This window comes from Halichoeres trimaculatus, unplaced genomic scaffold (assembly GCF_033239565.1).
Source record: "Halichoeres trimaculatus isolate MK-OKI-2021-1 unplaced genomic scaffold, fHalTri1.1 fHalTri1_scaffold_11, whole genome shotgun sequence".
In the NCBI taxonomy this organism is placed as follows: Eukaryota; Metazoa; Chordata; class Actinopteri; order Labriformes; family Labridae; genus Halichoeres; species Halichoeres trimaculatus.
Genome location: NW_027437189.1, coordinates 10,925,866 through 10,953,649, shown reverse-complemented (window position 1 = coordinate 10,953,649; position 27,784 = coordinate 10,925,866). Strand labels below are relative to the sequence as shown.

At 41.2% G+C, this 27,784-nt stretch overlaps 1 protein-coding gene across 7 annotated transcripts in view; it reads left to right on the top strand.

Moving 5' to 3' along the window:
* LOC141799709 (serine/threonine-protein kinase WNK2) overlaps nt 1-27,784 on the top strand; it is a 43,720-nt gene that overhangs the window by 3,380 nt on the left and 12,556 nt on the right. For 4 of the 7 annotated variants that reach the window (XM_074682029.1, XM_074682027.1, XM_074682026.1 and 1 more), the window contains exons 3-16: nt 14,729-14,901; nt 15,902-16,122; nt 16,212-16,369; nt 18,340-18,428; nt 18,887-19,106; nt 20,569-20,845; nt 20,931-21,046; nt 22,852-23,976; nt 24,101-24,139; nt 24,650-24,844; nt 25,065-25,478; nt 26,867-27,172; nt 27,360-27,403; nt 27,583-27,742. In XM_074682029.1, coding sequence (XP_074538130.1) covers nt 14,729-14,901; nt 15,902-16,122; nt 16,212-16,369; nt 18,340-18,428; nt 18,887-19,106; nt 20,569-20,845; nt 20,931-21,046; nt 22,852-23,976; nt 24,101-24,139; nt 24,650-24,844; nt 25,065-25,478; nt 26,867-27,172; nt 27,360-27,403; nt 27,583-27,742 — 3,537 coding nt within the window. The remainder of the gene's footprint in view (nt 1-14,728; nt 14,902-15,901; nt 16,123-16,211; nt 16,370-18,339; nt 18,429-18,886; nt 19,107-20,568; nt 20,846-20,930; nt 21,047-22,851; nt 23,977-24,100; nt 24,140-24,649; nt 24,845-25,064; nt 25,479-26,866; nt 27,173-27,359; nt 27,404-27,582; nt 27,743-27,784) is intronic. The other 3 variants (XM_074682024.1, XM_074682025.1, XM_074682030.1) reach the window with 3 other exon arrangements.

Genomic DNA, 27,784 nt, shown 5'->3' with positions numbered 1-27,784 from the left:
TTCAGTTAGGATTATTATTATTTTCCATCTGAAAAATAAGCTCCTTAAATAAAATGTAGCACTTCATTTATTTGCACTGCAGAGCTCTGTGTCTGTCACCAGGTTGTTACAGTAGCTCTAAAATAATCAAATGCAACTTGGTTATGTTTAAAAATGCTTTGTACATTTAAAGTTCATGTGATCTAAAGAAATTATTTTTCTGTATTTCAATACTGAATGTCTTGAGTTTGAAAAAATAATACATTTCTTATTTATGGTAAAATCAAATGGTTTTTTTGTCTTGTTTTATGTGTGTTTCTTAAACAAATAAGATTGTCACAATAAGAGTAACATATAAATTCCAGTACAGGATAGACTTAGCTTTCTTTACTTAAAAAAAACCAAACAAACTTGAGATTATCGGTATCGGTATCGGCCAAAAGGGGTTTCGATATATCGGCATATCAGATATCGGCAAAAATTCATTATCGTGCATTCCTAACGTCTAGTTTTTAAAATGTTACCTTTTTTTCAATCAACTAAAGATTTTCTCCATTCCTTTTAAATAATACAAAAAAATATGAAAAAAGCTGTAGTGGCTTTCAGAAATCTGGATCAAGATCATCAGAGTCCTGCAGCAGCTTTTGCAGAGAAATTGCTCCATTCATTAAAAAAAAAGAGAGAGATGATGTTATCAGAATTTGTTTAGCAAAATTTAATTTCTCTTGATTGTTTAATGGATTTACCAGATAATCTGGAATAAAACGAGCAGAATAAATGATAATGGAAATAAAATAAAGCCTGATTTAGTTACATCAAACTAATTCAGTTAACACTGAATCTCAAAGTCTGAGAGAACCAGCAAACAATCACATTTAAAAAGCTAGAAGGAAGATATTTCTTATTAATTTGTTTGAATAAATGATATAGGCATTGGTAATTTTAGTATTAATCTGCAATTTGCTCCTTGTGTTTTCTTGTTTTTGCAGATTTAAATGCTTTTTTTTGCTTGTATTGTGAAGAAAACAGAAAGGAAGGCCTTCATTTGACGTTGGTTCAGGGTTGCCTCATCTCTCGTGTGATGCTTTAAAATGAACACGCCTTAAATCTGAGTAGGTGTAGTAATCTCAGCCGGCAGACTTTTTATTGTAGTGCAGCAAATGAGATGTTTTATTGACGGTCTGAAGGAGAACGTCAGTGTTTGTAACTCCCGAGGGATTCATCAGCATGTGTAATGTTATTTTGTGGTATGAAAGGAGTTGCTGTAGAGGTTGTTGTTCTGATCTGAGAACCCACACTGCCCACATTTATACGGATCATCTCAGTCACATTCAGTGCAGATTTCAGAGTTATTTACTTTGGTGTCACATGTACATAACACCAGCTCTGCTATGCTTAGAATGGCATCAGTGCTGTCTGTAGAGGACCAAGAGAAGGAGATATGACTTGTGATTTTCCACTGTTTTCCTTCCTTCCACTGGTCACATGGCTTTTTTTATGCCCAGATATTTTAATCTCGTCCTCTGTTTATTCTTTCTGCCTCTCTTCCTCCCTCTCTTTCTCTCTCTTCCCTTATTTCCTCCCATAACCATCTCCCCCACATCTCTGTTTCTGTGCCAGGCTGCTGGCGTAACACAGATGGCCCTGGCTCAGGCAGGGATGTTAATCTGAGAGAAAGATGCCTGTTGAGAGTTTTTTTTTTCATTGTCGGGAAGAAACACTTCTATTTTCAACTGCATCACTGGATTAAATTCTTTGAAACTTTGAGAACTACACGTTTCTGTTGGCTGTGGTGTGTGTAGAGATTTATCACTGTGTTGGAAGCTGTGTGCAGACTCACAGAGTTTACTTCTGACCTTTTTTGCAGACCTATCTGTTGTATTTGGCAGAGGGCTTGTTGAACTGTAGATTAATCTGCTTCTCAGGTCGTGAATGCTGTGCTGGCAATGGTACAGAACCAGTGATGTGAAGCTGACGTCTCTGAGTGTCTGCTGATTTGAGCTTCTTGATCCAAATAGACCCAGCAAATGTTTGATAGCGTGAGTCACGAGGTCACTATCTAAACGCAGGACTTTGCCCTGATTGTGGATGAGATACTACCATGGTTTGGGAGCATAATGTTTTCCAAGCATGGTGTAAACCTGAGGATTAACATGGAAAGTGCTAAAAACAATACTTTCTTGACAGCAAGAAGGGAAAAAGAAAGTTAGAGATGCTCAAGTGGGTCATTCGTTACAGGCCATTTGGCATAAGAGGCCCAGGGAGGCAGGAGCAGTCAGACCCAGTGGCTGTAGCTAACAATGCTTTGTCAGTCGCCTCATCTTCAGGCATGCCTGCGCTCCTGTGTCACTCAGCGAAAGAGCCTGAGGAAAAGAGGACAAGCATGTTCGAGCCACAGCAGGTTAGCCTGTGGGATACAGCAGCACAAACAGGCTTGTTGGAAAGTTGCCGTTTAATAGAATATGTGTTGGAAAAATAAAAATATTACGGTCTGACATCAAAATCAACAGTTATGAAGAAGCTACTTTGTGTTTCAAATGCAAAGGATAAGATTCATTATGTCTAAAACAAACACCACTTCAGACATGAGTGATTTAAGTACAAGTAGGCTGTTTTACTTATCGTCTTCATGCTCATCTTCTTCTGCCTCAAAAGTATAAATACCTCACTTCAAAAAGTCAGAACTAAGCACATTTTTCTGTCTTACACCTTTAAAAAAATAATTTCAGTGTATTTAAAGTCAAAAATAAAGCCTGAAAAGCCAATGGGATAATGGTGTTCCCCTAAGTTTACAGCCTTTTTGAGGGGTGGGTTGGGTGGGGGTTCACCTGTTGTAGCAATCTGAAGTTTTATCTTTTTATCTGGACTTAAAAACTACTTCAGCTTTATTAGACTGACTGATGCATGTTTACAATTTGTGTGCTGACATCTTGGCCTGGCCACCCCATCCTATGTCACTGCCCTCACTGTGCCACCCCAGTCTGAAAGTTTGGACACGCCCCTGCACAGAGGCACACAGCAACAGTAGGGGATGAGAGCTAACAGGGTTTTGGGTTTGTTCAGCAACAGCTGCAGGAAAAGGTGCTGGGGCGTTGCCCATTTTATAGTGAATAAGGAAAAAAACCTTATGTTTCTTGAATTGGAAAAATGTCCTTATCTCAGGACACTAAAATGTTTGATTTTCTTTCGTCCTACCCCATTGGTAGACTTTCTTTTCTACTCTTCACAAGCAGGTCTAATTTCTATCGCCCATATCTCAAAATAAGTCAATTTCCTGGACTTGTTGTGTGAATGTGACCTAAATTAGGTACAAACAATAAAACATTTTTTACTAAAGATTAGACAAAAACACTCCCTTAGTTATGAGATTTTATGGCACATGTACCACCTGTCAAATCGCAGAAAAGATGGCTCACTTGCCACCCTGGCATATGAAGTCTGGTATTAAAACTTTTTGAGCTAAAACTCGGAGGGTACAAACTGTCAGGGTGAAGGTTTACGGTACATGTTCCAGATTTCTTCTGCCAGATACCAGTTACCAGTACAGTACCAAACTGATGGAGTGGGTTCATTCATAAGAAAGTTATCAAAAGAGGAAAGTTAAGAATTGTACTACTGGAGCAGGTCTTTTTGTTCATATTGAACCTTCAAGATTTTGATATAATATCCCATTAGTTAGATTTTCTCAAAAAAAGGAAGATACAACTTAGTTTAATTGTGTTTTTTTTTCTGCAGCTGGTATCAATAAATACATTGTTACTTTGTGTTATCCGTCTTCAAAATAGATGCAGATAAAATCAAACTTCTGTTGAAGGACTTTGAGTTATAAATCATGAGTTGTTTATTTTTCAGTAACCTCACATTGATTCTAAAAATAAAAGTAGAAGGAAATTATTATATTGTCTTCATAACAGCAACCAGTGATTGACTTCCTGCACCCCTACAGTTGACTGACATAATACAGCAGATGAATCAAAAGCACCTTCATTCTCCGTCATCCCTCCCCATTAATAGGAAGTGTCACAACGGCTCATTAGGAATGGTAATCTGAGTTGGAATTTAACATGGTTATTAGTATAAAACAACCCTGAGTCCCTCTGCATCCTCTTTAGGCCTCCTGCTTAGGCCCTGTGGTATGAACACAGGGGTTACTTTCCATAAATGCACACTCTAGATGACCTCTGAATCACTAAGCTATTTACATAATAACCACTGAAAGAATAAACGCCTGTACTGAAGCTGTAGTGTACTCAGAGAAACCTTAAACTGTTATTTTGACAGCTTGTAGCATTTAGAGCCTCTCAGGTTCAAGGACTGTTGGGTAGACGAGTGGAGTATTTTTCAGCTTTGTTAATATCACTGCTGAAATTTGTTCTGCAGGATGCTTCGTTGTTTACAGGATTCCTGAACTTTTGACACTGTGTTAGTGCTTAAAACAAAGATGTCTGTCTTACAGTGAGGTAAAGTAGGTGCAATAATTTGACTTTGTACAGGTTTTAGGTTTCATCTGCACTGAGGAGTTGCTGATTTAACCCTTTGGTCATTTCAGGAGATGTAACATCTGCTGATGTTGCAGAAGGTTGGCTCTACTCTAAGGACATCACGTTATGCTCTTCAGGCTCTTGTTTATGTATCACGGACGGTTTTATAATGCACATCAGGAAAACCCCAAAAACCAGATGTTTGCAGTTTTACTCCGTCCTCCCTCCTCCTGTTGAAGTTGTCTGATATTTTCTCTTGTCATGCCTGAACAGTTTGATCCATCTTTTTAGTGTCAGCTCTGATTTTATTGTCCAGTTATGAGAACACTCCTCCATGCTGTCTTTTATCTGCAGCACCCCTTCAGGAGCAGCTGCAGCTACAGTTGGCAGCAATTCAAAAATCAGATCATTCTGTGTAACTGATCACTGGTAATCCGTGTGATTTTTGGTAAAGGGTCGTCGGACATGAAAAATGATAGCTGCTTAAGATTCTCCAAGAGGGAAAACCCTTGTTGTGTTTAGCCTGTGTCGTGTTTAGTCTGGGTCAGGGTATTTTGCTGAATCAAGGCTGTCTCTCTGGCTCTGTGCCCCTCCACACTGCAGCGGCACATAAAATGGTCAAGGAAGGGAGGGGGGTTTAGCCTGACTGCCTAGTTCAGCTCAGGACAGCTCCACCAACACACCGCTCTCCTCCGCCTTGTGTCAGCTCCTACCATCACCATCTGGGAAAAGGGGCACATGTGCATGACTGCCCAAATTCCAATCTGGCTTCCTGGCTCGTATGAGTCCACTCTGGCTTCATTAGGCTTTAGGTCATTTACATTGGCATGGGGCACATTTGTGAATATTTGTCTCAAGTTCAGAGCAACTGGGGGAGAAGCACCCCGGGTATCATGGCACCACAGCTATTCGTAGCTGGCTGTATGAGCTTCTGTACGGTTTTTACAATGGGCAATAAGTGTGTGTTGAAGATGTCACTGCCAGCTGTCGCTCCTCGGGTTATCCAGGACACACTGGTGAAAGCATCTTCTGCTCCTCTGGAAAATAGAAAGCTGAGAAAACATACCCTTAGTGACTTATTAAAGCAAAAAATGGTCATTTATCATTTTCACCAGTGACAAAAGTCACACAAACATTCTGATTACGCCTATCAAAGTTTAAAGACAAGTAAAGAGGGGAGTGTCAAGCTATGAAGGGCGCTTTTAATCTGACTCCAGAACACCAAGGTTTCCAGAAAATGCTATTTATCCAAAGTGATGAGACTAGAGCTGAAACGATTCCTTGAATGATTCGAGGTACTCGATTACAAAAAATACTCGAGTAATTTTCTCTGCCTCGAGGAATCGTTTAATTTTAAAAAAGATCAAAGAGTGGTATTTCAAATAGTGCTGAGGCCATATTAAGAGAGTTTTCAGACCCCTCAAGCTACCACTTATACAAAATAGCAACTAGCAGCAAATCTAGCTTCTTTTCTGGAGTTTGGAGACTAGTGGGTCATTCTATGAAACGGGTGCCATTTGGGTCTGCAACATTTGATGAGATGTACAAAAAACGTGTCAAAGTGTGTTTACAAATTTTGGAGCTACCAAAGCAAGTGCTCTTACTGACATGCTGTATCAGAAAATTCTATTTCTTAAAGAGAAAAATTTTTATTTGAAAAAGAACTGCTCTTTAACTGAACAAAAATGTATTTTATCCGATTACTCGATTAATCCATGGGATTTTCAGTAGAATACTCGAATACTAAAATATTTGGTAGCTGCAGCCCTAGATGAGACATTTATTTTGAAGGGCAAGCTCGTTTTACAAATCAGTCTTTTTAGAGGATGGCTAAAACCGTTCTTTATTTGTTTTGTGCAAGTTGTAGTGTGAATAATGCTTTCACTTTCCCTCAAGGTTTCAGTTTTATTCTATTTTAATAGATGGAAAGGACATTACCCTATTTCTTTAACTTAACAGAGTTTATTTCTTTCTCTATTTGTCTCATTGTAGAACTTTGGAGCTGAGCCAAAAGATTGACAGTCCTGTGTTATCAGCAGATATTGACTTGATTGTTGGAAAGATAAACCTCCAATCAACTAGTTAAAGCAAGTAGAAGATATTAGCGTTAGCCTCCTAGCACTTATTCCCTTGTAAAAACATTATATTAAAACCTTCCAATCCTCTCGTATGATTACAGCCATCACACCCCTTCATAAACCAAATTTGTTTTTGTTAAGAGGATTTGTTCACGTTTCTATCGAGTTTTGGCTCCAAAGCTGAGTGTGTCAGGCTCAAAGCGTCGATTTCCAACCGCAGTTGTCATGGCTATTTCATAAGCAGAATTAGTCGTTTGAGGAGGCGAGTGTATAATCAGAATTTTCTGAGTCTTTGTCTCTGAGTCAAAGAACAGTTTGTTTGTCTCCCTACGCAGTTAGTCAATGACAGGAAAGAGGTTTATAGGAGGTTTGTTGTTTTCCTTAATCCACATTGGCTAACCCCCTGTCATAATCAGCCAGACGTACTCAAACACTTAAACACCATGTGGAAAACACAAGTGCTTTTCACTGGGGTCCATTTACACTTTATTTCAGTCATAAGTGCCAATGTGACATAAGGCTTTGTTGTTATTTCTGTTAACTAAGAGTGAAAGGAGTGTGTCATGCATTTCCTCCTCCTTGGACTCTAATCACATCTCTCCTTTAACATCCAAACATCAGAGAAGTGGTTTGGTCAAACGCTGATTTTATCAAAGCTATTGTTCTGCTATCACAGCGAGTCATCTTGGAGGATGTTCCTGTCTTTCAGGCTCCACCTTGAAGTGAGCGTTGTTTGCGCTCTCTTTCTCTACACCAGCTTTATCTCCGCTTTACATATTCTAACGTGCCAACCTGAGTGCCAGTGTGCCAGAAAGCACAGCTTTATTTTGGACTGCGTGCGTGTTAGGTGGGGTAACACTGAAGCAGTGAGAAGGGAGTGACATGCAAAGCTGTGGGCTTGAATCTCCTGCAGCCATGACTGATGGGACAGAAATTCAGCTGTGGGCGCTCTGCTGACTCATGACTGGCCCTGCAGCAGTTTTGGGTACAGCAGCTGAAGACCTGCGACAGTCATCTGTCTGAAATTAAGGATGGGTGCAGAGGGTGGCCAAATGATGAGGCATTCCTCTCTCAGTGTGACAACAGATGGTTTTCCTCCCTTGATTCCCAACGTCTAATTAAAACATCCATAAAGCAGAGGATGACTTCCATCAAGACCTTCAGTAAAAAGAATAGACTTCTGCGGGGCCAATAAAGCATTCGATGAAGCTTTCATACAAGTATTACTGAACTATACCGAGGCCTTGTGGCTTTGTGGTTTCACTGTGGCAAACTGTGTGTTTGTGTGTGTGTGTGTGGGTGAGAAATCTTTAGAGGTTTCTCTTCAATGTCCTAATGATTCCAACTGAGACTGCTTTTAGTTTGTTTTACACACACTTCCTGAGGAGCAATAGTTCCTTTCTTAATCTCCTTAGCCAAATGTTTTCACACATATTAAGGACTGTGGGTTTAGCTGTCTTGCTTTAACAGTTGAAGTTGTTGACACGTTCTTTGAATATAAATCCCTTTCACACTATTGCTGCTAAATCCAAATGATGCTAATCTGTCCTTTGTTAGCTGAGGATCATGACGTGGTCACTGAAATGAAGGGAAGAGAAACTTTTAATTAGGATCACAGAGCAGTGGGGAGAAACCAAGTCAGTGTTTTTAGTGAGTAACTTGGCTTTGTAATGACTGATGCTGAAACCTGTTAGTTTTATAATGTGTTGTTTTCCCCCCTTGTCTGGATGTTACTGGTTCACTTACTTTATGGATTTGAATATATGATGACTACTGGATTGTTCTGCGTGTCCAAACTCAAGCAAAGAAAATGCACCATTTGTACTAATGGTGAAAAAAATCAATTAGCGGTAAGCAGGAGCCAGGTTAACGCCCAAACACAGTGTCAAATTTAATGGCGGTAGACCCCATCATTACAGGCGCCAACAGTGGGATCACCGCACCCGTTAGGCTGTTGTGAAGATAGCGGACATTGTGCTCATGCGTTACCATATAAAATGAAATATGCTAATAAAATGAATGTTTAGGGATCAAACTAATCCTTTGGAAAAGTATGAGGAAGTCAAGATATACAGCAAATTTTGATTCAAGTGACAAAACATTTTTTCATTTTTATGCAGAGAGTATGTACAATTTGTGTTTGTGGGATAGGGGTTTTCCAGGACATTCCTTGGACATCTGACATCTGGCACCTGCCTTGCTTTCATGGCGCAATGAGGTCATTGGCAGTTGTGCATGCAGCTAACACGTCAAAATCAGCCATTTCATAACGGTACATTATGACTAATGGTCCTGTTTGTGTAATAACTGGAATCACATTCAGACCCTGATTTTTATGGACTAATCCAGGACCAACAACAATATGGTCAATATGCTTGTTTTGAGAATGATAGTCTGTTTTCTCTGCCTCTGGCCCCTTTAGACTAATCATAAAGGCAAATTTGAACTTTGTGACAGCACTAAGAATGCAAATAGTTTCTCTGTATTAAAAAAGTTGCTAACATATATATATATATATATATATATATATATATATATATATATATATATATTCTATAAATTATTTTATTTTATTTTATGTAACCTTTATTTTTTGTATTCTATAAATTATTTTATTTTATTTTATGTAACCTTTATTTTTTTAATTCTATTTATTATTTTATTTTATTTCATTTTATTTTATTTTATTATATTTTATTTTATTTTATTTTATTTTATTTTATTTTATGTAAACTTTATTTAACCAGAAGAGGCTCTTTGAGATTAAGAATCTCTTTTCCAAGAGTGTCCCCACTCTCAACACAATAACCATACCCATACCTCTGAGTTTCAAAACCTTACAACAAACAATTGAGAAACATCTGCAGATATTTATTAGCCTCCAATTCCAAATCATTCAAAATCTCTTTAAAAGCATCCAGTGAGCCCAGTTCACCAAGTCTCAAGTCTTTTTGTTGGTAGTTAAAGGTAGAGAGAGCAAACCTGAAAGCTTTTTCCCCAGGTTCATTCCTGACCTTCAGGACAGACAGTAAGATAATCTTGGGAAGAACAAACATCTGTGCTGTATACATTTGACTTTATGTTGAGTCATTTTCCATGTTACTGAAGACCATTGTTCCAGTGGAGTTGGTTAAGGAGAAATCTTTTCGATAAGTCTTTTCTTTACTCTAAAACTAATAAGCAGTGAAATTAAAATCAGGCTTATGGTAAGTTTTAAAATAAACCTACATTTTCCTGTGTGCAGTGAATTGCTCTAATGATTATCACACCTTAAAATTTAAAAAATTCTTGTATTAAACCAGTTGATCATAAAATGCATGGTTTTGTGGTATCTTGGTCTATTTTCAAGCTCCAGGTCTATCAGAAGGCTGAAGACTTATGTAAGGCTGTTCACATCCTTAATCTGGGTATCTAATTTCAGTTATGCTAGTGAAGAATCCATCTTGGTAAATGTCATGACTGACCTTTTTTGCCTTTCTAAATCAATTTGTTAGTGATGCTAAGAGTGTGAGAGGGAGGAAGAATGCACCGTTTGAAGACAGATGGGAGTCAGTGTTAATAATATATTACCCATGAGTTTTCTGCTACTGAGAAAGTGGATATAAAGTAAAAAGTTTTTCCCTGCTTGAGAACATCTTCAGCATCCATCACCCGTTCTTGTTGGTTTGTCAGACGTCTCTTAGATTGATGATCCAGAGACGAGACCTGTCCGTCCTCCACTTTGAAGTCCCACAGCTCCCCTTCAACCAATTGGGTTGTGATGGTGAATAATCAATAGGAGGCACTTATCCTGCTGTAGCTCCCTTTAGCGCTCTGCTGTGTTTGTTTATCAATCAAAAAGTGGCACCCTGTGTATACGCACAGATCTTTTGACAGTAACCTTACACCATACTCCGGGGAAAAACATTCTTTAGTTAGTGAAACAATGTTTTAACTGGGCCTGGATCGCGCTTGCATACACAGTTACTTTTTGTGATGATTTTATGAGCGCAGCAGTTTGTTTTTGAAATTCCTGTGTAATGATAAATCTATCAAAATGCTTACAGAGCTCTCTGCTGAATTAGAATGTGTGTTTTTGGAGATATTGCTTAACTATTCTCCCATGGTTCATTGTTTGACTGACTTATATTAGGCTGTGCGTGTGAATGAGTGTGTGCATGTTTTCCATGCTCTCCGCAGGAGTATGATAGGAAAATAATCAAGCTTAGTAATTCTAACAACATTACTCAGACAAGCTTTCTTTTTTCATTTCTTTCCGCTGTTTGTTTTGATAACTCTTGGGACTTTTCGTGCATTATTTGAAATAATAGCTCTTTGGAAGGAGTCTCAAACTTGGAGGACAGGACAGAGATCTCACACTTTCTGGTAATCTAGGATGTTATTGTTTCACCTACTAGTATGGCAGTTTTTTTGAAACCCATGGATTGGCTCATAGAAACTCAGAATGTGTGGTTCAGCCATCATCAGGGTGAATTTTGCTGCTTCAAAGTTGGCTTAGCTTGGTATTGTGCTTGCCGTGGACAGCTGGAGCGATACCATCTAGCAGTGCATACCGTACATTCTGCAGCACATATGGGTACAGTGTAATTCAAATACCAAACTCAGGCCATGTTGGTGCTGTGTTCTAGCTGTGAAATCATAATAAAAACTGCATTTTGTTTTAAATCTGTCTGGAATACAGCTAGAGCCTTCACCTTAAACCAATAAGTTCCTCTAATTGAGAATTCAGTCCCTTATAGACCCGTAGATCCTCAGGTTTAGAAGCTGAACTGATCTTCATCTCTGTAGAATAAGGGCACATTCTTCTGAAATGGACAGTATGTCCGGGAGATGACATGTGATATGAGGCCAGGAATTTGATTTGAACACATACCTCTGCAATTACATGGTGCATTAGCCTGCAAAGTTCCCAGGACAAGCATGATAATCTGTTACCTAGGCCTGGGGGATAAATCGATTTTATAGATTAATTCAAGTTTTGTTTCGTTTTATTAAAAAAAAAAAATCCAATTCCACCCCCTCCCAAAAGAGTTCAATGTAAAACTAGACCTCTTATCATTCGACATTCAAACCCCTTTCCTTTAATACTCTGTTTTCTAGCTATCACTTTTTCAGGAGTTTGCTTTAGATCTTTAAATGAAACATTTACAAAGCTGGGACCCATTCAGTTTCACCTGTAGATTATTGATAATGTTACTGACACCTAAAATCTGCTGCTCTTAGTGAAAATAGTGAAGAAATATACATTAGTTTTTCTCAGAAAATCTCCACTCTAGATAAGAAAATCCCCTTTTTCTGGTGATATGGATGGATCATGATTTGTGAAAATATAATGAGGGGAGGGAAACAGGGCAACGATGGGCAGAGCTGAAACTCCAATTCCAGGAGGGTAGTAGAGGTTTTTTTTTTTTTTTTTTTTTTTTTTTTTTTTTTATACATGTATTTATTGTGCAGACTTTAAAAGACATCATGAACAGTGTACAAGTATATCTCCAAGTGACAAGTCTGACATTTTTTCTTTTCAAGACATTTCTCCAAGATCTTAACAAAAGAATACTGAACAGAACCTGAGTGACAGACAAAACACAAAATATCCTCCATCCCCACCAACCCACCCACCCAGGTGTGCTATGCTCACTGTACAAGATAAATAGAAAGAAATGATAATTTAAGGAAAAATGAAGAGAGAAAGAAAATTATATAAATAAAAATATAAATAGATAAATAAATAAAAAAAGGGGGTGATAATAATAACAAAAATTAATATCAGAAACAAAATTAAGCAGTCATAGTGGCAGCAACAAGAGTTAAAGCAGTGAAAACAATGATTGCCAATAAATGAAAGTGATGACAAAACATTTACAAAGTAAAATAAGAATTAATAAATAAAAAGTAGATAAATGAATAAAAAAAAGCGAGAAAGAAGAGAGAGAAGTTGCAGTTAGCTTTAGGAGTCTAGTAAGGTTAGAGAGTTAACATAGGAGGGAAAGGGGTCCCAAGTTCTGTGAAAGTAGAGGTTATTTTTATGAAGTTTTTGATAAAATTGAAAAAAATGTTTTTGACTTGTCTCTGTCACAGCTAGGAAAAAAATGGTGGAAAATGTAAATTAAATTTTTTTGTAAAAAAATCAGAGATTTTGTTTTTAGGCCATATCACCCAGTCCTGCTCTTCCCTATTCCTTCCAGCATCCACGGACTCCATGAACTGAGTGACCCACTGATGATATCTCTTTAATTACATGTTGAGGTATGAGCTGCAGAAAGCTACAGAACGTCAAAGTCAGCACATTCATACATTATGTTATGGCTGGAAACAGTGGAGCCAACCTGTACAGTGCACAGTCTGTGTGTGTATGTTTGTGTGTGTGTGTGCTGATACCCTGTGTATGGTATTTTTTGTGTGTCTAACCTTTTCTAGGTGGCACCACACTGTTCTGCAGAAGGCTGAATCTTTCTTAAGCCTGGTGTTCAGCCCAGACCTGACAGACATCCAAAAACATACACAAAGAAACGCTAAACAGTCTGTTTATGAGGGTTTGCACACTTCAGGACTCGGAATAATGAGCCAGACCTTAAACACAACAGAAAGTTTCATATATTGATGCTTCCGTGCCATGCAGATCTCACTATCCTGTGCACAAACACACTATAGTGTTGAAGCTACATGCGGCTTCAGGCTCCAGTGTCTGCTGAGAAGAAGTTGGAGAACAAATGAAGGTGTGGATGCGTGATTTGAAGTCAGGGAACACTTTTTGTTAAGGGGGTAGGATAGAAAAAGCAGCATGATTCCTGTTAGATGAGGGTTGAGGTGATGAGAGGGGGGATCAGGAGATAAGCAGTTTAAAATGGGAGGAACCTGCAGGGCCTGAGGGAGAAGGATGCGTTTAGCTCTTTCCTGTTGTCCCCTGCTGCCCCGATTTTGTGACCTCTGTTTTAGGTAAACTTCAGTCCACGTGCTGCTCCTGTGCAGAAAGGAGCACTTGGGGATAACCCAGCCCAACTTAGGCGTCCCAGCCCCAGCCTTCCACTGCTCAGCTTGCCTCAGTCGAAAGGGTTCTCTGCAGAACTGAATAATTCATGGGCCGTTAGAAGAGTGCAGTGAAAATCCCCACCCCCCAAACACTTGCACACAAAACCTGATATGCCACATTCACACACACAGACACACACACACACCATGCTTTATCATCCTACCGGTCTGCTCCTTAACACACTGCATCACATTCCACTGTGCTTGGTTGTTTTTATTTTTAGCTTCTTTCAGGCTGACTTTGTATTTTCTCTGCTTTTACATCTCACTGGGAGTCCACTGTGGTTGAATAATTAAATGGATCAGATCTGGCGAGGTTGTGTTCATTGCATTCCATCAGCAGTGTCATCCATCTCTTCGAGGGGTGGGGTCTCGCTTCCAGCTAATGCTCGATGCTGCGCGTATGTGTGTGTTATGTAAGTCAACGCTATAGTAGATTGAAAAAAAAAAAAAAAAAGCACACTCTGTGAGAAAATCACCTGGCATTACGGAGAGCAAGGTGCCGTCAGAGTGGTACCAAGATGTGTTTGTGTGTGTGTGCAGGAGACGTTTGGGAGTGGCTGGTGTTAGGGGTGCAGAGAAGGAGACAGATTGCAGATAGGGGGAGGGGGAAAAGGAGTAAAGGTAGTAGATGTGAGTGAGCTAGCATGTGAAGGAGGTGGAAAAAGATGGAGGCGATCGATGACATGTAACCTTTAGCCGCAGTGTGTAGTGGGTGTGACCATGTAAATGTGTGGGCTCATTTCCCCCATGAGCCTCTGTTGCTGTCATGCTCTTATGTAGTCACGTGTTACAGGCCAGAATCTTAGAATATCCTTTAAAGATCAAACACATTCATGTTATCAAGGCTGGTTCTTGTTTCTGCTTGAGAAATCTATTGATGTGGATTCTTCCCACACACAGCTGCTGACAGTTATTAGCTTTGATATACATATGGTCCAATTAGTGATGTGTATATGGCTCAAAGACTGTCCCTTTACCCCACCCTCACTCACTGTTTTTCCCACATACTGTATGCATGATTTAAAATGTGCAGTGAAGTGCTTCCAAGCTGGCGGCCTCTTCCATCTGGCTTTACACAGATGATAAAATAAGTAAGTTATCATTAAGGCTTCATACCTATTTTATTTTCACCATCTCTCTCTCTCTCTCTCTTGTTAGGATCGTAAGCTGTCCAAAGTGGAAAGACAGCGCTTCAAGGAGGAGGCAGAGATGCTAAAGGGGCTTCAGCATCCAAACATAGTCCGCTTCTATGACTTCTGGGAATCTCCCATGAAAGGAAAGAAGTGCATTGTGCTGGTAACAGAACTCATGACATCAGGAACGCTAAAAACGTGAGTGCTAGTTGAAGACTAAGGCCCCATTTACACGACAACCTTTCATCCGAAAACATTAAAACGCAGTGAAAAAAATCTGCGTTCACACGGAAATGCTGAGAACCTGAAAACGCTGTAGTAAGCATGCCAGGTCTGTAGGTGGTGCCATAACTGTCTTGTTCAGAAGCCACTTTTGGCAAATCCTAACCTAAGTAGAGTTGAGCCGATTTTGGGTGCGTCTCAAAGCGATAAAGTTCCATCCTTCCTTCCTCTACTTGTGTCTTGGTCCCTCCCACCAAAGAGGCATGGAAGGAGGAAGGAGGAGATTCGTTTTTAGAGCAATGGGACATCCTCTCCCCAGGGGCTGTTTATGAAGTTTCATGTAGAGAAGTCAGAGCTCCTGCAGCATCCAATCAGAGAGTGATATTCCGTATGGGGTGTGTCTGTCAGTGCTAAGACTTCCGCAAAGCCAGCTCTCGTGCTTCTTCGATTTTAGCTCTTCTGATCAGTCTTCTCCCTCCTCTCTCCTCCGAGCACAATTATCTCTTTGGGACGGTCTTCAAAATGGCGACTCAGAAAGTACTTCCAGTGCCGCGAAGGAGATAGGAGAGAGGGGGCAAGAAATTATCACTTTGAGACGCACTCATGGTGTACTGGCGAATACTAAGTGCAGAAGTGGAGCAACAGATGCACATTTTGTTGAAAGACAGCCATCAGATACAAGCAGAACACGATAGTCCATGACAATTGTAACAGTACTGTTGTATTGAAAAATTCCATTCTGGAGGCCATTTTCAAAAGTTTGCGTTTTAGGTTGGCTAAAACGCAGACTTCTGAAAATGTAAGGCCAAAACACAAAAATAATTTTGCATTTCACCCTAAAACCGTTGTTGTGTCAATAGCCCCTATGAATACACGCCTGAATAATCTCTACATACCTTTCTTCATCTTAAAAAAACAATAAAATATTCTTAAACTCCTATGGTCATTAGTTAATGAGTCTCTCTTCTTCCAACAGCTACCTGAAGCGTTTTAAGGTCATGAAGCCCAAGGTGCTGAGAAGCTGGTGCAGACAGATCCTGAAAGGCCTTCACTTCCTCCACACCAGGACCCCTCCCATCATTCACAGGGACCTCAAATGTGATAACATCTTTATCACTGGACCCACAGGCTCGGTCAAAATTGGTGATTTAGGACTGGCAACTCTAAAGGCTGCTTCCTTTGCAAAGAGTGTCATAGGTAGGAGGTATTGGCATGTCTCTTTGCAGGGTGATGCTTGTTTAAAAAAGGGACTAACCCATTTATCTGTCTCTGATCTCTGTCTTTAGGGACCCCAGAGTTTATGGCACCAGAGATGTACGAGGAGCACTACGATGAGGCTGTGGATGTTTACGCCTTTGGCATGTGTATGCTAGAGATGGCCACCTCAGAATATCCTTATTCAGAGTGTCAAAACGCTGCCCAGATATACCGCAAAGTTACCAGCGTGAGTTCAATTTTCACCAACGCATCTAAAAAATAATTCACACTATGTATTAGAAATATTTAGAGAAAAAAGGCAGTAAAGACAGAAGTGAGCACTTTGTAAAAATACAGGGATGCTCAGTGATCCTGAAAAAGGTGATAGAAATGTTTTAGCTGCAGGACTCCCCTACATTATGCAGTACATCCAGGGAGTTTTTAAATGCAGGGATGCAGCTATACTACAAATCCCCTGTGTTGTTTTCAGCTTGATGTATCCTCATCCTTGAATTTCTAGGGTGAAAAAAACTAATGAGCCATATGGTGTCACAGAGGGAGTCCAGATCTGCTTTGTTTTTTAGACAAAGCCTGAAGGCTGTATTCCATTCCGTTTTCACAGAGTCTGCCTCTGATAGCAAAGCTTAGAGCAAACTGTTTTTAGATCAGGGGGGTGTCTAAAGTCATGATGGACTTCCTGATTTGATGAAAAGTATTGATTTTCCTCTGCTCAGACTTGGCAGCATCAGACTCTGTAAGATGACTCTTTCACCTGCTGTTAAAGAAGAGAAGCCCTCTGTGCCCATATCAGTGGTTGGGCAGCATCAGGGCAGCTGTCTCTGAATGCTGTTCTCTGTATTGTTACAGTATGCATATTAGATCTGCCTGCAGGGACCACTGCAGGATATTAATAGGGGATTGATCAAAGAGAAACCCTGATAGCTTTATACTACTCTCCTAACACACACACACACACACACACACACACACACACATACACACTTTGCACAGCTGTATAATTGGTAAGAATTATAAACCAAAGGGTGCATAAACATTTTATCTTAGACGCATAAAGTGACTCCTAAGAGTGACTTCTCTGAGACGAATAATCTCATGAGTGGGTCAATACCCCAGAAGTCATTTCATTCTTTTCTAAACCTTGATTAATTATCTAAAGGACATTAAGACTTCCCTCATGTCTAATGTTGGTGAAACCACAGACACATAAAACAGATAGAAACAAGACGCAGCATGTGGAAATAGCTTCACTCAAATTGTGTAAAACAGGGAAAAGAAACTTTCATAAGAGTTTGTTCGGGGCATCAAAGGAAAAAGCCGATTGACCAAGTTCAGTAAAAACTTTAGGGACTTTCAGAACCAGAATAAAGAATAAGCCATATAGGATCTATGACACCACTCCAATGAGTGTTTCAGTATTTTTAAAGCCCTTACTGTCAAGCTACCCTCTAACATTATAAGAATGGTTTTCAGAGTCCAGAGGCCTGAGAGTTGAAACAAAACATGTCTATAAATCACGTCATCATAATCTACAAAAGATAAAACCAGTGTTTTAACTATTCTCTTTTGACAAGACAACAGGGTTTATTTTTGTTAAGAAGGCCAACCACTTTTCAGAGAACCATAAAGAAAAGAAAAGTGGAAAATAAAAAGATGTGTAGAGAAGGTCAGAGCACTTGGCGAAGAAGAATGTAGAATTAAGAGAGAAGAAGAATGGGAATGAGTCATCTAACCAAATTTATTGCGCATTAAACTTCCCATAATAAAAACACTGGGAATGTGGCTAAAGTACCTCTTCAGCCACTCTTGCTGTCCCTGTCTATCAATAAATGTGAAGTATCTTTAACAGTAGATGTACTGAAGCTTTAAGATCATCTTTTCAAGTGTTCTTGTTTACTGAGTAACAACAGGAACCAGGACAGTCTCACTGCAGCTATACCAATGCAATTCCCTTTTTGGAATCCAGTGAAACGGACGTGGATTTAAGTAGACCAGCTGCCATCCTGTGTCAAAGATAACAAGTCTGCAGGGTACAAGAGTGCAAAAGGAAAAGATAAGATTTGGGGCATAATCTCCTTAAAAAAAACATCCCCACACTTGTTCTTCCAGATTTTTTTCTTCCATATCATGGTTTTGCATCATCACAGTACCCTGTCATGGTGAGACTTCAGCATTTTGTTTATATTTCCTTTTCCTCAGGGAGTGAAGCCAGCCAGCTACAACAAGGTCATGGATCCTGAAATCAAGGAGATTATTGGGGAGTGTATCTGCCAAAAGAAAGAAGAGCGGTGAGTGACTGTCGCCAGCATTGTCCAGTGTCCGGCCAACAGTGCCCACAAGGTGCCCTCTCATCTTTCAAGCCTCTTCTCACCTCCCCCGCTTCATTGCAGTGGCGCTGACAGTTGGGCTCTCAGCAGCATTGCAGTCTCCCACCAAAGCCGCAGGGTGTTTTTCATTTTTGTTACACAATGGGTTTGTGTACACTGGAGAACATAACCCTTAATTAGCTCCTAGTAGCTTTTTTTTCATTGAAGCAGAGCTGGACTCAGAAAGTGCCTTTATCACACGGTTAATCCATGTGTATGTATAACATGCATACAGAACACAACATACTTGGCCAAGATGTCCTTGCAGCATAGCTTATCTTGATACTTATCTGCAAAGACTGTACACTTCACTTGAGTGGCATGAGTGTGTAGAAATATATATTTTCCACAGTCTTAAGCTTTGGTCTTCCTCTTCCTAGGTACACGATTAAGGACTTGTTAAACCATGCTTTCTTCGCTGAAGACACGGGGGTACGAGTAGAGCTGGCTGAAGAGGATGACTGCAAAAAGGCATCGATTGCCCTAAAACTTTGGGTGGAAGATCATAAGAAGTTGAAAGGAAAATACAAAGAGACTGGGGCCATTGAGTTCACATTTGACTTAGAGAAAGAGGTTCCTGAGGTTGTGGCACAGGAGATGGTGAGTAAATAATTTAAGATTGTAAAATTAGAAATCAGAGAAAATTTAGTCTGAAAGTACACTGAGATATATTGGAATCCTGTAACTTGGATTATGCACACATCCCATTGTCTGCAGTCAAGAAAATTGGCAGTCATCTTATTAGCAAACTTTAATTTTCTGTAAAAAGTTGATTTGACCACGGTGGTGGTAATAATTTTCCCGTTTGGCTTGATGTGTCCCAGCTGTTCCCCAGCCCATATCCTTTCATCAGGAATGTCCGCACATGCAGATTGCTGATGATATCTCAATCTGCTTTGCCAGGAATACACTGATTGTGGTTGTTTTTTTCCCTTGTGTTTACATAGTTTTCTCCAGCTTCTCTGTCCTGATTTTATTGCTTTTCCTGTAAGTGTTTGATATATTAGTGCTCCTAGAGGACTTCTCTCTGTGTGTAGGCCCTGATAATATTTGCCTAGAGCTTCAAAATTGTCAACTTACCCACATTTTTTTAGCACTATTAAATTATTGGAAACAGAAACACGGGATACTCAACAGCTCAACCAAACTAATATTTGTCTTCAGACAGCCTGGGTTAGTTTTTGGTGAAAGTATAACAGGACAAACTCTCAAAAAAACTATCTGTTATCAAGTGTCTGACAGAGATGTGTGCATACGTACAGTATGTTCTTGTACAACAAGATAGTGAGCTGTGTCAGCTTTGAGGTCTCCATGTTAGTCTCCAGACATGCATGTGGTATGAAAAAGAAGACGTCCACATACTAAAATACTGATAAACGTAAGTAAGACAGTGAGTGAAAACCTGCTTACTTGCTTGTTTTTTCGTCTCCTGTTTTCACCAATGTGTTCTTATTCTTTGTTGCAAGCTCTCTGTGTCTCCCACACATCTTTTTGTTTTTTGTGTCTTTCTCTCCCTCCACTTGTCTGGGCTGTTCTGGCCTCCACCAGGCTGTGAAACTCTAAAAAGAAGTCTAAAGGCTACTCTGTAATAACTGGTGATGAGAGAAGACATGTAGACCAACACACATTCATTTTTTGCAGCCAGAATGCCCCCATGTCTTTGACTGCTCATTTACTCTAATGAGTCATTTATCTGCAGACATTTATCTCAGTTTTTCAGAAGTATATAATTAGCTAAAGCTCTGCAGGCAGTTTTTATTTGACTTTACCATATCAGTCAAAAACTGTGAAATATTTTAATGTACAAAATGTGTCTCAAGCATTGTGCCTAATCTCTGTCATTTGCAGATGTTCCCGTCTTTTTTGAGCAGTGAACAAAGCTGCTGACGAAAGGAACACCCTCCCACTGCTCTGATGCCCCTTAAAATAGATTTTCTGTTCCTTCCTTCACTTGCTCTTCTCTCTACTTTGCACACTCCCCCTTTTCAGTGCAGCCACTCGTCTCTCACATGCTCCATGCTAAAAATATCCCGGAAGTTATATTCTTTCCTCTTCTTGTCAGGTGGAGTCTGGCTTCTTCCACGAGAGCGATGCTAAGACTGTGGGAAAGTCGATCAGGGATCGTGTGGCTCTGATCAAATGGAGAAGAGAGAGAACCGTGTCTGCTGCAGTCGCAGCAGATCAAGGTGAAGGGGGACCTAGGGCCCAGATGTTGTCATGTCAGGGAATCCCTGCTGGGGCTGCACAATTAGGACAACCTTTGCTGGAACCAGAAGAGCCAGAGGTAGACCAGCATAACAGGCTGCGTAACCTACCAGCTAGTGCAACCTCAGTGACATGTAAGAGATACTCCTCCTCTCCACTGACAGAAATGAGATTCATCTTTGATTTCTTTATGAGTGTGTGATCTTCATCTCTTTGCAGCAGACAGCACACTTGACAGTGGTATGGGCTCAACTGTGTACTCAGACTCCCACAGCAGCCAACAGAGTGTCCTCTACCAGTCCCTGCTGGAGCCCATTACTATGGCAACACAGCAGGTCTGTATCATAAGTATACACACCCAGGTGGGCCATGTACATTTAGACTTATTAAAGTAAACAAGCTGTATGAAAGCATTCAGTGCTCATGTAGCCTTGATACTGAACAAAGGCCGGCATCCATACTTAGCAACAGCCACCTGCACAACTTGTACATTACACTTTTTAAATCAGACATGTTCACTCTCATTTCATCATGTGTTTTTCTTTGTATTTTTGGTTTTGAGACTTTTATTTTAAGTAACATGTGTTTTGCTTTTGGGTTGCATTTCGATCAGTGCCAGAGTGGTATGCCCGTCCTGACAGATCGACCTCGTTCTTGTGAAAAGGGTGAAGTATGGGGGGCGACACTGAGCCCAGAGCTCAGGAATCGTTTGGGAGCTGCAGCCCGAAGAGGAAGTGCCCCCGTTATTGACACCCGCAGTGCAAACCATGTTTCTGGACTCCATGCCCAGTCCACTCATTCTCAGAGATCAATGAGTCTAACCCTGACTGAACCAGAGGTCCAGCCTGTTCTTACCCCGTCTGAGCCTGTTCTTAGCCCCTCTGAGCTTCACTCAGAAGCCGAGGATGGGCTCCCCTCCCAGAGTACTCCGCCTGTTCCGCAGGTGTCCCCTGTCTGCCCACATACAGAGTACCGCCGGCTCAGTGATACCAGCATCAGACAATCATCAGAAGCAAAGATTGAGAACTTTCATGCACATGGTGGTCGCAGACACTCTGACCTTAGCAGTCTTCTGAGCTTGTCTTCCCACCACAACCACCACTATGCAATGCATCAAAGCCAAGTGTGCCAGGCCTGTCTCTCTTTGCTTCTTCTAAGGCCACGAGAAGGCAGTCACTGTCGCCCTTCTGTTGTCATTCCAGCACACCTCTGTCCATGTGACTTTAAACAACATCCGTTCTGTAGTGCCACAAGAACAACTCCAGGTTACGGACGCCTGAAAAATGATTGTTCTGATTTCTCACTGCTTCAGCAGTCGCTGTTCAAAATAATAAGCCGTAAAGCAGCACCTTGTCAAACAACAGCTGCCCACAGGCTTTCCTGCAATGACGGAGACAGCAGCCTGAAGAGTCATCTCCCGGGTTGCAGTTCAGTTGCAGAACAAGATCCACGTCAGAACTGCGAGGATAGATTCTGTGCCGGAGAGCAGCAAGTTACCAGGGCTGTGGGAGTGGTAGGTTATAACAGCAGTCAAGTCGCTTTAGTTACCCCTTTGGGGTTAACACCTGCTTAACTTAATTTTGCCCTGACTGTAGCAGTCACAGCGTTTTTCTGCATGGAGCCGTCCTAAGATCCTGTCCAATGTCTGAGTCTGTCTGCCTGCGTAGGCGTTCTGAGCTGATCGCCCTGTTAAAATAATAAGCTTGCTCCTGTCCGGAGACAATGGCACAAATCTCTAACAGACTGTTTTTCCCTGCTGATTAACCAATCCCCTCTAGAACTGACCTAGACTTTTAACATTTTTCCTTCCTGCTTTACTGGCCCAATGCAAAGGCCATCTTGCACCTCAGCTTGGCTTGGAGAGACGATCTCTAATTGAAGGAGAAGGGGCAGCTGTCTGATCTGCGTCTCACTGCCTCTTTAACCATTTCTCATTTATTTTCTTATTTTAGCACCCACCTGTCACCGCCTGCTCATTGCTGAAGCAGATGTTTCAATACCTTATTTTTATCCCTCATCCTGTCATTATAATTGCATCCTGTTTGACGTGTAGAAGGCACAGTTGTGGGATTTTAAACTTGGCCCGTTAAATTTACTCACAGGAAACTCTAATATAATTTTCTCTTTTTTATGTCTTCAGAATAGTTCCATAGGTCACCAGAATCCACCCTCTGTACAGGGCCTGCCCTCATCCAGCGCAGCAGTGCACTCAACACTACAGTACCTCCAGCCTGGACACAGCTACCCTACTGCTCCATATGCTGGCCAACAAAGTGTTCCAACTCCAGATCCAACTAGTCTAAGTTCATTCAACATCCAGCAGTCAATCAGTGCTGCTAGCTTCACACCTCCAAGTGTGCAACAGACACAAGCTTCAGCATCTGCCGTGCCACAGCATGTTGCACAGGTCTACCATACACAAAGCCACCAACAGCATCAGGCAGCAACAGCAGGCTCTTTGACCTGCACAATGAATGTCCAACAAACTTGTCAGAATTGTGTGGCTCCATCTCAGCAACAGGCTCCGTCTGCACCAGGATATCCCTGTGCAGTTCAGCAACAGTCTGCAGTTGCAGCAGCAGCCACGCTGCCAATGCAGCAGCCAGCACAAAGCTTTTCTGTTGCACCTGTAACCCAAACTATTGCAGCCACAGCCCAGTGTCATCCTGCACAAGCTCCCAGCACACTACAACAGATTCAGGCTTCAGGCAAACTGCCAAGTCAGCAGTCTGGTCAGAGCTCTTCCACACCAGCACTTTACAGCCAACAACTACACATTCAGCAAGAGCACCAACAGCCCTTACCGCAAAATACTCAGTCCAATATACAACTAACGCAACACGCTGGGCAGGCTTTTATGCAGCCTCAGCTGCGGCATAGCCAAGAAGCTCAACATACTGCGCACCAACATATGGCTCAACAGCCGACTCACCATTCTCTAAGTCATCAGTCTCCTGTTCTGCAACAAGTACACACCCCACCTCTGCAGAAGCACAGTCAGACCACCATAAAGGCTGCAGAACCAAAACAGAACCAGGATGTTTCCCAGTCCACAGTTCCAGCTTCTCAGTCTCATCCTACATCAACCCCAGCTGTGCAGGCTGCTGTCACACAGAGTTACCCTGCTCCACCTGAGGCTGCTTCTCAGAGCTACGCCCATTCTGCCCTCAATCTGCTGCAGACGCAATCAACCTCTGGTCAGAGCCAGTACCTGCCTGCACAGTCTGCTGCGGCTGCTGCACAGAGCTATGGAGGAGCTAACCAGGTGAGTGCATAATGCTGTGATCAGTATTCAGTACATTGTTAGAAGCCTGCCTTCAAAGTGCCCCACTTCTGAGTTTGTTTATGGTTCCCCCTCCTGACCTCGCCCTGTCTTTATTTCTCATCAGTTTCAACCCTATCTTTGTGCTGCTGCTTTCCTGAATCAGGTAGAACATTTTTGTCTAAACACACTTTGTCACTGTGAGAGGGAGAGGAAATAATGAACCTCAACATTCTAATATTGTTATTAATGGATATGCTAGGGTTGAAGCTACTTATAATCTGGTGCCCGGTGCAGCTGTATTGGAAGCAGCTGTGTTGGTGGACATTAGTTGAATGAAAAAAATCAGCCGTCCAATAAACAGGAATTTCCCCGGACATCAGCCAACAGAGAGATAATGGAAACAGTCATGAAAACAATAACAGTGGTTTTAGCTGCTGCATCCGCCTGCCCTCTGTGGCCTACTCTGTGTCTGTGATACACGCTGCTCCTGTATGTGCAGGAGACTCAAACTGATTCCAGACTTAGGGTCAGGATGGAAAATGTAAGCGATTCTGATCTGGGTCAGTAACAGGAAATGCAGATTTCCAAACTGGGGGATGAAACCTGAATCCCTTCCATTATTAAACTCCTTCCCCTTTTTTTCCTCTCTGCTCTTTTTTTTGTTCCTCTGTAGAATATTCAGGCTGGTCAGAATGTTTCTCAGGTTGGACAAGATGGCCAAGGCCTTGGGCAAAATCTAAGCCAGTCAGCTTCCAGTTTGCCGGCTCAGGCACATCCTCCTCAGCAGTCTCTTGCTCAGGCTGCTGCACATCAACAACTTCAACCTCTGCAGATTTCAAACTCTCTACCAGCCACACATTCATCCCAGGTAACACCATTTTATTCAGTGCTTTCACAAAGTCTTTTCTGACTGTTTTATTTCCTGTTCATTTCTGTACTTTTGCCCACACATACAATCTCTTTTAAGTTATTGTATGTTCTGCAGTTTCCCTTTCTTTGATTATATTTCGACTATGTTTCAACATGGTTCTCTAGATTATTTGATTTTCTTCTGCTTCTTCCTTTTTTTTTCTTCTTTCCTACTTCAGTTTCCCTCACAGTACCCCACAGTCCAGGTGATGACAGCTGTGACTGACTGTGAAACCTCCTACCCTCACTCTTCAGCTTCCCCTTCTCTTACCCACATCTACCTTTCTCCGGGACCAACACTCCCTTTGACCCCCTCTGTCTCCCCCCTTTCTCCTTTGCATATTGAAAACGCATTAGTGTCACCAGTCCCCATGTCCCTTTTACCTTCACCGTCACACATGTTGGGTAAGATGGGACCCACGTCCCCCCAGCACCAGCCTACTGCTGCTCTGCACCACAGTGTTAGATCTGAAGCCTCTCAATCACAACTCGCATTTATACCCGCTTTGGCAACCCACCCCTTACAAACACACACTGCTACATCCCAGAACACACACCCACCCACAAATGGCAGCACTCAGCCTCTAAAACAGGTAATTATGATGGCTACAATGGAGTACAGATGTTTACCAAGAGGGTGTGAGCTGAAGCCTTTGATTGTTATATCTGTCATGATACTTTCAACTTCTTGTTTGTATCACAAACAACTTGTTTTTAGAATCACTTTGCTCCCTCTCTATGTATAAAGAATTATGAACTTTTATATTTTAACCCTTTAACACCTGAGCCTCAAAATGTCTGTCTGGACCTTTTTGCTGATTTTGACTATAAATTGGTCAAAAAAAAGCCCTGTGAATAAATGCTTTGGCCTATTTCTCTGAAACACTTGAAACTTTGAATATCTAGAGTTACTACCAATTTACTGTATGTTATATGAGAGTAAAATGGTTAGTAATGAAGACAAAACATAAACAGAATTGGATTTTAGAGGTTTAATGAAGGTAAAAACGCAGCAATCAAACTTTAGGAGCAACTTTTACAAGATAAACTTAAGGTGTGAACATTGATAAACACATTAACATTTCTGAGCATTGTCTCTTATTTTGTAAATACAAAAAAGGTTGCTGACAGCATTGCAGAAACTACCGAACTAAAAAGGTTATTACACATCATCAACAATGAATTTTGCTCTTATTTTACAAATAAAACTGTTCTAAAAAAAGTCACCACACAAAACAAGCCTCAATCTACACTATAGTTAGGTATACCAAGTAAAAACTAGATAGAGAGAGCTTCATTCATCCCGAAGTTTATCCCACGTAATGTTACCTTTTTTTCACATGAAGTTGCTCCTTCAGATGCTCCTTCAGTCTCAGGATCATGCAGAAACCTCAGTGGAGGTTCAATAACCAAGGATGATCTTTTTTGGGGAATTTTTAGGAGAATTTAGCTCTGTTCTCTCTGTGCTCCTGTCATCCATCTGCTCCACACTCTTGTGTGTATCCCGGCCTTCCTTAAATGCCTGAGTGAAATTACTGTAAAAACCACATATCAGCTGAAAAAGCAACGTCTCAGCTCACAAACAGTTGAATTTTTTTTCTAACTGTGTAAACCGTTCAGGTCCTTCAAAGTGCGATGTGTCGGCACTGACACTTCTAGTGTTAAAGGGTTAAAGTCAAACTAGTCAAACATTGTATCTGGAAAAAAAACTTGTGTCTCGTAGTTTCCTTTGGTGCACCGCTCTCTGTTAATAAGAGCAGCTTAAGTGTTTGATATGCTGCTTGACCAATCAAATTTTTTTTTGGGGGGGGGGATGAAAATGAAAGGAAAGGCAATATTAACATGTTAAAGTTGTGTTATATATATTGCAAATATTAGCTGCATCAGGCAGTAATGTCTGATTATAACATTATTACTTCTCATTGTCCTCAAAGGGTTTTGTGAGAATAATGGTCGTAATTTATCTCGTCTTTTCCTTCAGGTCCTGGTCCCCCATGCGGAGTGTGTTCCCTCAGCTCACCTCACACAACCTGCAGTCTTCTCCTCGACAGTGCAGAATGGATCGAACCCTGGCACAGCCACCACCACGACCCAGCTGGATAGCAAGAATCAGTGCCAGCTGCCCCCGCAAGGCCAGAATCAAGTTCAGAGCCAGATCCCTGTGCCGCAGCATTCTGACTCTCAAAGAGCATCATCTGGGTCTGCCAGTTCCAGTGTGACTCAGCAAAAACAGCCCAGTACTCTCACAGGATCTGCAAGTCTGGTTCCAACTGAGACCAATACAGAGGTATGGTCATCAATTCCTCAGCTATGAGTGACTGCTGTCTCTGTTGACCTTACTTTACGTACATACATCAATGCTCACAGATGCTATATCACCTTACCTCTCTGCCAGTCTAAAGTGATAAGCTTTAACCATGGTACTCTTATTTATTCAGTCTCTCTGGTTGTGTCTGTGTTTGTGCTGTCTGCAGGATCAAGCCTCAGAGAAACCCACCGGAGGACAGAGCTATGACAGGTCCCAGCTTATTGCCTCTCAGCTGTCTTGTCAAACTCAGTGATTTAAACATTTAAACTGAAACACACAGACATGAAACATTCTTTTATTTTTAAAACACTCCAGAACAAAGAGATTTGGGCTTTGGGTCACTTGAAAAATGGATACTCATTCTACTTTCCCTTTCCCACCAACACCAGTCTGAACTCTGATGCCACATCAGGAAAGGAGATGAGTGATGGCTATGAGGGGACGCACGGAGGAAGAGGTGAAGGGAAAGCCCGCAAACACCATCGCAAGTCCTCACGCACTCGTTCTCGTCAAGAAAAGGTCAACAGGCCAAAGCTGCACATGCTAAATGTGGGTAACCAAACTATACTCCAACAAGAAACTTTATAATTC